The sequence below is a fragment of the Brassica oleracea genome, chromosome C3 (assembly GCF_000695525.1).
Source record: "Brassica oleracea var. oleracea cultivar TO1000 chromosome C3, BOL, whole genome shotgun sequence".
NCBI lineage: Eukaryota > Viridiplantae > Streptophyta > Magnoliopsida > Brassicales > Brassicaceae > Brassica > Brassica oleracea.
The window spans coordinates 11,807,990-11,819,316 of NC_027750.1; the positions used below are offsets into that span (position 1 = coordinate 11,807,990).

Below are 11,327 nucleotides of genomic sequence, written 5' to 3' on the forward strand. Positions count from 1 at the left end.
TGAAGAAAAACTCTAAAAGAATACTCATCTATCCACAAATATTCTTATTATCCTAATTTCTAAATCATAACTAAAATCTACAATATTTCTCTATAAAATGAAAATTTTCCAAAAATATCACTTTTTAAGAAAATTATTTAAAAATACAACATATTGATGCAAAATTCTGAAAGAATACTCATTCAGCCACAAATATTCTTTTAATCCTAATTTGTAAAGCATAAACCCAAATATACAATATTTCTCTATAAAATGAAAAATTTCCAAAAATAGCAGTTTTTAAGAAAATTATATAAAAATACAACCTATTGATGAAAATTTCTGAAAGAATATTCAACTGTACACAAATATTCTTGTTATCTTAATTCCTAAACCACAAACCCAAATCTATAATATTTCTCTAAAAAATGAAGACTTTCCAAAATAACAGCTTTTAAGAAGATTATTTAAAAATACGACATATTGATGAAAAATTCTCAAAGAATACTCATCTATCCACAAATATTCTTGTAAGAAAATTATTTAAAATTATAACATATTGATGAAAAAATTCTGAAAGAAAGAATACTCAACTATCCACAAATATTCTTGTTATCCTAATTTATAAATCATAAACTCAAATCTACAATATTTCTTTAAAAAATGAAAACTTTCCAAAAATATCAGTTTTTAAGAAAATTATTTAAAAAATACAACATATTGATGAATAATTCTGAAAGAATACTCAATTATCAACAAATATTCTTGTTATCTTAATTTACAAACCACAAACCCAAATCTACAATATTTCTCTAAAAATGAAAACTTTTTTAAAATTGAAGTTTTTAAAAATATTATTTAAAAATATAACCTATTGATGAAAAACTCTGAAAGAATACTCAACTATCCACAAATATTCTTGTTATCCTAATTTATAAATCATAAACTCAAATCTACAATATTTCTTTAAAAAATGAAAACTTTCCAAAAATATCAGTTTTTAAGAAAATTATTTAAAAATACAACATATTGATGAAAAATATTCTTAAAGAATACTCATCTATCCACAAATATTATTTTTATCCTAATTTCTAAATCACAAAACCAAATCTAGAATATTTCTCTTATAATGAAAAACTCTGAAATCGTACTCAACTATCCAAAAATATTCTTGTTATCATAATTTCTACATCACAAACTCAAATCTCCAATATTTATGTATAAAATGAAAACTTTCCAAAAATAACAATTTTTAAGAAAATTATTTAAAAATACAACATGATGAAAAAATCTAAAAGAAAACTTATCTTTTTTTTTTGTCGTCAACTTTTACAGACTCATACTGACTCTGTAAACCAAACCAGGTGATCTGCATCCATGTGAAGTGTGAACGACAAAAGACGGTTGCTTCCTAACACCGCGTGCTAGTCTATCTGCCGTTGAATTTTGTGTTCTTGGTACATAGATAATCGCTGATCGGGTGAAGCTCTCTTTTAGGATCTTGACATCATCCAAATAATTTGCAAAAGCTGGCCATTGATCTGGTTCTGAAACCATCTTCACCAATTGAGAACAATCCGTAGCAAACGTAACCTGAAACTGACGTAAATTCCTCATACATTTCATTGCCCAGAGGAGCGCTTGCATCTCCGCATGAAGAGGAAAGAAAACTTATCTATCCACAAATATTCTTGTTATCTTAATTTCTAAACCACAAACCCAAAAAGTAATTGTTTGGATAGTAAAATTTATTTACGTATTCACACCAATTAAATTATATACGTAGTAGTTACTAAATTTATATATATATAAAATAACATATAATATGTAAAAATAATTTAAATATACAATGTTCACTCCGCGCAATGCCCGAGTCTTAACCTAGTACCATAGTATAGTTGATTTTCACTCTAATTTTATTCCATTTTAAAATAACAAAAAATAATATATTATATACAAATAAATTTATTATTGTACTTTTAAATAATCATAAGAAATGAAATATAAAATATCTTATTTTAAACTCTAGTTTTGAAATATAAAAATATTGAAAATAATTTGAATAAAATCTTCAAACTGCAGTATCAGATTTTGCAAACCACTATGATTTTGAAAAATAAATTAATATGTATGTATAGATCCAAATAAAATCTAGATTGATTGAGAGCTAACAGTACCAACTACTTGCTCTGTCTACATAATTGAGAGTGGTCGAGTTACTGGGTGAAGATTACACCTGAGTGACTCTATGAGCAAAGGTGACTTGAATCTTGGACGAGATGATATCATTGAAGCTTATTCATTACGAAAAATCTAAAACTAAATTATTTAAAAGCCAACAATAGTTGTCAGATATAAGTTTAAGAGAGACAAGCGACACAGAGTGCTCATTGTTCCAAGAACAAAAAGGATATAGGACGACGACAAAATATAAAAGACTTGTTGAAGAGCATCCCACCAACAGACAAGCTTTACTTGTACTCAAATGATGGCACAGGAGGCGCATCAAAACTCTCTAACACCTTCGTTTCACTTCCGCTACTCGTTTGCTGCGGCTCCTCGTTCTTCTTACCAAAAAGACCTCCAAACCATGACGAAGCAGTATTCTCCGGCGGTTGCCCCTGATTCGGCATCTGCTGCTGCTGCCCCATCTGCATCCCAGGCATCCCCTCCTCCATCTGCATATGCTGAGGCTCAGCCATCATCTTGTTCAACGCTATCCCCGCTCCTTCAATCAAAGCCAACAGAACCCCACCAACAAGCGCAGACCTCACAGCCGCGTTAGGCCCCTGACGCATAGACAGAAACCCACCAGTCGCAGCACCTGCAATAATCGAGTTCCACGGATCCTCCTTCTGCCTAAGGTACACCATGGAGCAATCAAACGTCGAGAAAAGACCTCCCCAAACAGCGAAACTGCCTCCCAGGCGAGGAGCGTTCATGGCAACGGCTTGTTTGCCGCCGAGAAAGCGACTGCCTTTGGGTGAGTTGTATGTTCCCTTGAGGAAGTGAAAGGCGGATCCTCCAACGGCTCCCATACCAAAGGCGCCGCCGATGTCGTCGAGGATACGGTCAGGGCACGGCTCTCGTGATGACTCCGGAGTTCCCATCTAATAAGATGATAAAATTGATTGATTGATTGATGATTCTGAGGTACTCAAATGAAATTTGGGTTTCTAAAGCCACCGCGATCAAGACACAGAGCCTTTGTCTGATTCCGATTACAACAAACGTTAAAACTTTTCTACAATCGAACAGAGGCGATTAGGGTTTGTCAAACCTTACGAACGTCGTAGGATTGTGGATAGAAATGAAGCCGCGAGAAGTGTGGAAGGTGCGACAGGATAAATATAAACGTACCTGGGAAATCGAAATCGATAGAATGGGCGAGTTTGAGAGAGGGAGAATGAAGCGCGACGGAGAGCGAAGAAGAAACTGCGACAAGGCTTTTTTTTTTTAATTATTATTAGGGTTGGGCCGACAAGAAAAGCTTGGTTCAGAGGCGGTCGATACTTGGTTGCCTTTTATATGTAGATTTTATTTTACCCTTTTACCATATTTTTTTTTCATTGCTGTAAATAGTAAACATAGGAAAGAATGAAGGTTACAAAACTGAATAGAATCAAAATAATAAAATTACTGAAAATTTAAAATCAAAACTAAAATTATATATTTTTTTAAAAAAAATATCTTCAAATAACATTAAATCATGTTTCTATTTTAAAATAACATAAAGAAAAATTTCACGAAATTACATTTATTAATAATTTAATAATAAAAAGTAATATATATTTTGTTTGATTTTATATTTTAATGATTAGAGTAAAGATTGGTTGTCAAAAAAAAAAAGAGTAAAGATTTAAAATTTAGGTTCTTTTAAGTTATGGTGATCAACAACAAATGAAAAGTGTTTATTTCGGTTTTTTTGACAAAAAAAAAAGATATTTAATCACTAGATGGTTAATTCCACTATGGACATAAATAATATTAAATAAATATTTTTAAATAAATAAAAAGTTTCGATTCATTTAGTTTTAAGTTCATTAATTTTATAAAGTATAAAGTAATCAGTTGTCGTTTTTATGTGGTTTAATTTTCTAATATGATTAAATTTATATTACTTTAATTGATAAAATTATTTTTATTTTCAAAATAATAATTTTATACTAGTTTATTTCTTTTTAACATTAAAATTTAACAAATTTTAATTTTGTTGGTTTTATTTAAAGAATATTTTAGTTTATAAAAATATTTATTAAACCTAATGAATCGAATGCTAATCACTTATTCAAATTATTTTATCTCAACTAAATTTTAAATACGTTCATTAATTTATAAACTTGATTATGCTTATCCTTATATTGAGTTAAACTTAAATATAGATTACTTATTTAACTATCCCAATTTTTATGTAAATATTTATATAATTTTTTATCCTTGATATGATGATATTAAGATTATTAAAATATCTAAAACTCTTGTCAAAATGTAAATATATATAATAAACATATCATGTTACAATAATATTAACATCATGTATTAAATTTTGAAAAGTAATATTAGATTATTCAAAATATGGTAGTGACACAGTTTTCTAAAAATAATATTATATCCTTTGAAATATATTTTTGTAAAAATATATAACATTTGAAAATATGAAGCACAGATTGTTTAAAAAAAAATTCATTTACATATTTTGAAATATTATATATATGCTATAATATAAAGCACTTTTATTTACATATAATAATTTATATTATGGTATTTTATGTCTTAATTATAGTATCATGTATATACTATATCTTGAAACTTTTTTATCAAAAACATAAACAGTATATAACTATTAAATCATGAAAATATGAGTATAAGAATAGACTATCTTATTACAATTTTACCATATTTCTCATTAGAAACATTAAATATATATATATATATATATATAATACAAATAAAATAAAATAAATTAATATTTTAATTTATTTTTTATTATTTTGTTTAGTGTATAAGTTTACAATAAACTTTAACTAAGATTTAAATTATTTTGCTTATAATTTTTAACTATGGAAATTACCATATACTTATTGTTTTATATTAAATTTTTATCATTAAACTATATGCCATAATTTTGGTAAGGCATGTTATAATTAGATATGACTAATATCATCATTTTTAATTGACCATCTCACTGTTTTTTCTTAAATAATTGTTGCGAATACACTTAATCAAATCACTTATCAGATAATATAACGTCTAGGGATATCAAAGTCACATTGTTGAAATCATATTTATATCGCAAGGTGCTCATATTAAATTAATGACCGTGGCAAGTAAGTTGATGAGAACCCAAGTTGCTGGATTTATTGATGTGTGGTATAGATTTGTTGACTAGACTCTTTTTGTTCAACCCGCATGGTATGCGTTGCGTCCGGCGGTCGAAGGGTGAAATTGAAAATGTCAATTGGTCCCCAGTCAAACAAGCAATGCTGACTTGTTGTTAGAATATTATTTTGGACGACTTATTTTGTTGTTCAAACTACAAGAAAGTCCAACTTTTAGTATTGCTCCTATAAATACATTCACACATGTTCTCAACTTTCATTCCAAACTAAATTCACTTCTTTTTTTTTTCACTTTTCTTTCTGATATAGTATTTCTCAAGATCTTGTCAAAATGATAGCATGAAGAGAGAAAGATCTGAGTACGAAGAATCCATCAAGAATCTAGACATCGTTAAATGTTTAATGATATTATCACGAACCTCCATTGTTAAACAGATTGGTGTGAACCAGTTTACCGAGAGAAATACAAGTAATCGGTTCGAATGCAAAACATGTAACCGGAGATTTTCTTCGTTTCAAGCCCTTGGTGGCCACCGGGCAAGCCACAAGAAACCAAAGCTAACCGTTGACGAGAAAGATGTGAAACATCTTACTAAAAATTATAAAGGAACACATATGCACAAATGTTCGAGATGCGGTCAGAGTTTTGGGACCGGGCAGGCTTTATTGAAGTCTCTTAATTCTCTGTGCACCAATAAAATCTCAGTATTCGTTGGGTCGGACGTAGTCGGGTTTAGAAAATTTTACTTTTTCTAGATAAGTATGTATTTCTATAGGAAAAAGGAAACCGGGTTTTGAAGCTGCTATAAATACGGGTCTAAGAGTTTGTAAGATTATCATTCACATAATAATAATAAGAAACTCTAAACGGATATTTGCCTCAATACGTTTTTGCTCTCTTTTGTTTTCTTCGAGTTCATTCACGTTTGTTCACAACTATTTTCCGATGTTTTTATCCTATTCATAGCTGTGTTTATATGTCTCCAATGAAAAAAATGAACAGCAGAATATGTAATATGATTCCTTTGTTGTTAATTTTTTTTTTTTGGTAAAAATGTTAAAATATTATTACTTACCTTTTAAATTTCTGACAGAAGTATATGGATGGATGACAAGAAACATAGAAAAAAAATCTACACACAAACTCAACAACAAACTGAAACAGGGGCAGACACAAACCGAGATCGCTATCCAGAAGCTTCGACTAAGTCAACCTACTGCTTGCCGCAAAAAAACGAGCCAAGTTCAACCGAGAGTCAGAACCCGGTAATTTTGGCCTCCCCGATGAATCCGCTCTTTAAGATAATGACCCGCCTGAGAACAGCTTACCGAAGACTTCCTAGTACCTGCAGACACGAACAGAGAACCACAGAGCGGCCTAGCACACCCACATCAATCCGCCTGAGCAATTATTAGGCCCAGAATGAATCAGAAGATCCAGCTCCGAGTAGAAAGGCCTGCAGCCTCCGTACTCCCTGAAATGGACCCAACCTGCACCCAATTGTCTCGCACGCCACCACTAGAGCTCAAGAGAACCTAAGTGGTGCTGGGAAGTGAGCAAAGACCAAACGTGATAATGCGGCGGCGAACGACAGGAGAACCACCACAACGCTTGTAGTCGCCGAAAACCGACAAGCTGAAATTGGAGCTGCTAGACGTCTTTACTTTTCCATGGCAAAGACACAATAAAAACAAGGGTATACTTCACTCGAAGACCAAAGCCTCCAGAGAACAACAAAACAGGGAATCGTGAAGAAAAAGAGTCCGATGTGTGGAAGCAAATACAAACAACCACTGAAGCGGCATAGACAACCGCCCTTTAAACCGCTTGCATTGCCTACGCGAGACAGACTGAACTCGAGCACCAACCCACCTGCGTACTCAAGCCCACACCCCACCAACATGGTAATGAAAACCACCGAAGCACACAACAACAAAGGACAGAACCCAGTGATGGACGGCCCGTCAAGAACCGAGAGAGAGCCAACCAAGACTTTGATATTCATGAAAGACAGTCCAATAGCACTCTATGTTGGGTGTGTGTAAAGATAAATAATTGGATTAGACCAATAAGTTGATTCGTTTCTTCAAATTGGTATCTTTCGTCTCAAAGATGAAATCTGTGATGCCTCTTTATTTTTGTTAATTACGTTAACACATACATAATTTTCTCTGAGATCTTAAAATTTGTTCGTTTATAAATAACAATGCAGTTTTCGATCTTTGTAACCTTCAACTAATTATGGTTCCAGTGATTGAAAGTCCCAAATTTGACGAACACTTTACTGCAGTAGCTGCTAGTAACATTTGATGTCAGTAATTATGTGAATAATGTATGACTGGGAAGTTGAAGGAACGTTGTGTATCGAAGCTGGTTCTATATTTCTTTATATTTTCCTACCACCTCAGAGAAGGCATCTTGTTTTTTTTTTTTTGAGAAAAGCATTAACATAAAGAAGGTGTAAAATATATTTTCACTAATTAAAACAATTTAATATTTGTTGGTATTTGGTACTCCAAAATTTTGTGGGACTCAAAATGTCACATGTTGACTTTGATCTCTATTTTCACTTCATTTATATCTCTTATTTTGAAGGAAAATTATAGTTTTATAAACACATATTGGATAGAATAGCTGAATAGGTGAGCTCTTTGAGAACAAAGGACCGGGGTGCATCTGTTCAAAAAAATACCTTAGTGGAGATTTGTCGCCAAAAGAATACAATTGCACCCGGGTGTACTCTTAATTGCAAGAAGTGTAACAAGGGAGGATCGATGGCAATCATATGTTGCAGAAGGACATCATTTTTGGTTTCGTGGGTTGTTTATTCATGAAGGTAGAATCACTTGAAGTTTTTTTGTATGGTGATTTTTTGCCTAATGCAGATTGATGTCGATCCTTTTTGTGCTGTTCTTACATCAGGTGTGGAATGAGTGTCTGTAGTCCCCATGAGTTTATGTTCTTGTTATAGCCATTTGATTATAGTGAAAGTATTATTCGTAGCACAAAAAAAAAGAATAGGTAACTCATTATTCGTCGTACGATTAGTTAATTTCTTATTGTAAGTAAATACTACTAGTTGTTTTATGAAACATTTACACTAAGAGACATTTTTCTAGTTTATTATTACATCACAGAGCACTTCTTTCTACCAAGGTAGTTTTTCTTAACCAAAGCCCAATTTCCAGTTACAAACTAACTAAATAATTTTAAGTGTGCATTAAATTAACTAAATTTATTATCTACTTTTTAATAAGAAGACAAAATAAAGTGGGTCTATCTGTGTGTCTTCTTCGGTTCTTTCTTCTAAGTTCTCTATTATTTTTGTAAAATGAATTATGTTCCTTCAGAATTTTATTTCAAGAAAACTTGTTTTTATTCATTGTCTCTATTATTTGATGTGTCTTTAGAGATAAGTCTAGCTATATTTTTGATGATAGTAAAACAATAGTGTATACGATGACAATGTCAGAGGATTCGACATCTTCCGACGAGAAATCAACCAGATACAAGAGGAACTTTGATTTCGAACTTTGATTCACAAACTCAGGTCACAATGGCTGATTCACCGTTGTGGACCATAGACGCCGAGATTGATGTAAGTCGACAAGCTCTCCACCGCAATTCACAGCCAAGACGAGCTCCACCGTTGCAATATCGTTTCTTCTCCATGGGGTTTCGCTTCCGCAGTGTCTCAAGTCCGGTGGGAAGCTTCAACGTCGTGCCATATCCTATGTCTTTGTTGTGATCTTATTCCTCTTTCCTCCGATCGAGATCGGCATTGTTGAACCTTGAGATCAAGTTTCAATAATTTGCACCTCTAGTCCTTGTAATTTTAAATGTTTTTTTGTTGCCTCAAAACTTCCTGAGTTGCATATAAATCCCTTGAATTAACCAAAAACTTCGAAATGTGCACTTTAGATTCAACTTTTGTATCTTTTGGACCATACAAATAATGAAACTCACGAGTTTATGTACAAATAACGAAATCATGCCCTCTCAGCTTGTGCCTACGATATGTGTACACTTGAAATATTAAAAACCATTTCTACGAGTTGTACATGTGTACTCAACCATATGTGTACACTTGAAACATTATGTGAAATTATATGATATCTGTGTATTAACTTAATGGATATGTGTACATATTTTTGTAAATTGTTACTGCTCTAGGTCGGAAGGTTTACATGTTTATTTAGTGTACATGTGAGTCATTGTACATGTGGATAATGAAGTATTTGTGTACATGGTATAATGTACACAGCAAATGAATTTTAAAATTGCAGTTTTGAATTTATCATTTTTTGTGGCCAAAAATACAAGAAATAGTTTCGTGGAATTTTATTTATTTCACTGTGTACATATGAATCACATTGCCCAAATTGAGTGGTGTACACATGTATCGTTGTACATGTGGATAGTAACATTTGTGTAATTTTTTCATGTACATATGTAAATTTGTAAATTTGTTCATGTACATATTTTTTTAACTGTAATTGTGTGAGGCTAAAGTGCACATTTGTAAATTTGGCCACAAATCAAAGTGATTCATTGCAAATCAAAAACTTAACTGGCAGAAACAAAATAAAACAAACATCATGGACCAATATTACAAAATTGAAAAATCTCCTTGGACTATGTTACACAATTAAAAGTCTTAGGAAAAATTGGTGAAGAAACTTGATCATATTAAAAGTTTGAGACAAATTGGAGAATAAACAAGAGTTGGAGAACCGAATGTGAAAATAGTCAAAAGTTGACCATTGTTGCTCCAACCAAGCTTTCTCTTCGAGCTGTGAATGAATCATAGGCGATTTCAGTGTGGAAGAAGCTTAACGGCGGAGAAAGAGCAGTCCCGGATTTAGTTTCATCGTGGCTATGAATCAAAGTGGGGCTCGCGGTTTGAGGTCGTCGACAATGGAGCTCTCCGGCTGCTCCGTCACGTCGGTGCTGGCTTTTTACGGAGACATATTTGGGGATCGAGCTTGAGCATGGCTTGAAGATGATTCAACACGACGAAGGTGGATCTGAGGTCGGAGATCGCGGAGGTGGCTTGAAGTTCATCATGTTGAGAGATCCTGATTTCTCGGATAGAAAACTATGGTGGACACAGAGTCGCGGCATTGACATAACGGAGCTCTCCGTTTACTTCAGGTGATGATTTTTCCGTCACCACCGCCGCTTTCATCGTAAGGTTGAGCCATAGTTGATACAGTTACAAAAGAATGACGAAGAAGAAGATAGAATTAGTGAGTGGGTCCTACTAGTTATGTCTTAGTTATGCTTTGGTTAAAAAATAAAGGAATAGTTAAAAGAAAATGTCCTAAGAGTAGAAACTGTTTTATAGTGTAATAAAAACACAAAATGTGTCTTAGAGTGAAAATCACTCTTGTTTTATTATACTATTCGACTATTCATAATTTTAATGTTCAGACAAAACCGTGGGCTTAATGTGAAACATGTTCCAAGAAGTCAACACCATACAAGGAGATTCATGTGAGAAATATGCACGGGAAGGAGTTGACCGAAATTTATAAATCATTAGAAAAATCAAAAAAGTAATTTATGTACTCCATAAAAACTTAAAATATGTGATTTTATGCGACTCTCAACCATAAATTATTAGGGAGAATTTGCTTAATATACAAAACACAAAAAGAAATTAAGAATATATCACCGATTTTGACATAATTAAGTGGATAATATTTTGTTCCATTTCTTTCCGGTTCTAACCTTATTTGTAGAAGGTAAATGGTAAAAGCAAAATATTTGACGACCTCAACAAATATAACATATATGGTCAGCCACTACAAGAAAACAGCGGTATTCTGACGGACATTCCGACGGAAAATGAAATCCTCGGAATTTCCCGAGGAAATTCCGAGGAAATTTCGAGGAAACCCAAAATTTGGGTTTCCTCGGAATTTCCTCGGAATATACCGACGGAATTCCGAGGAAACATCAATCCGTCGGAATATTCCGAGGAAATTCCGAGGAACTAGTGTTTG

At 32.6% G+C, this 11,327-nt stretch overlaps 1 protein-coding gene across 3 annotated transcripts; it reads right to left on the reverse strand.

Moving 5' to 3' along the window:
• Positions 1 to 2,264: 2,264 nt before the first annotated feature.
• On the reverse strand, positions 2,265 to 3,465 carry LOC106328672 (mitochondrial import inner membrane translocase subunit TIM17-2-like). 3 transcript variants are annotated; one of them, XM_013767161.1, is made up of 2 exons: positions 3,340 to 3,465; positions 2,265 to 3,089 (listed from the first exon to the last, which is right to left on the reverse strand). In XM_013767161.1, the coding sequence occupies exon 2, from the start codon at positions 3,087 to 3,089 to the stop codon at positions 2,451 to 2,453; it is 639 nt and encodes a 212-aa protein (XP_013622615.1). In that variant the 5' UTR covers positions 3,340 to 3,465; the 3' UTR covers positions 2,265 to 2,450. The 3 variants fall into 3 exon arrangements, with proteins under 3 accessions (XP_013622615.1, XP_013622616.1, XP_013622614.1); XM_013767162.1 differs by having other exon boundaries at positions 2,265 to 3,223; positions 3,340 to 3,458; XM_013767160.1 differs by having other exon boundaries at positions 3,260 to 3,458.
• Between the last annotated feature and the right edge of the window lie 7,862 nt (positions 3,466 to 11,327).

What these genes read in the sequence shown, in the direction of transcription:
- LOC106328672 (XM_013767161.1), bottom strand. Translation starts at nt 3,089, where the DNA reads ATGGGAACTCCGGAGTCATCACGAGAGCCGTGCCCTGACCGTATCCTC.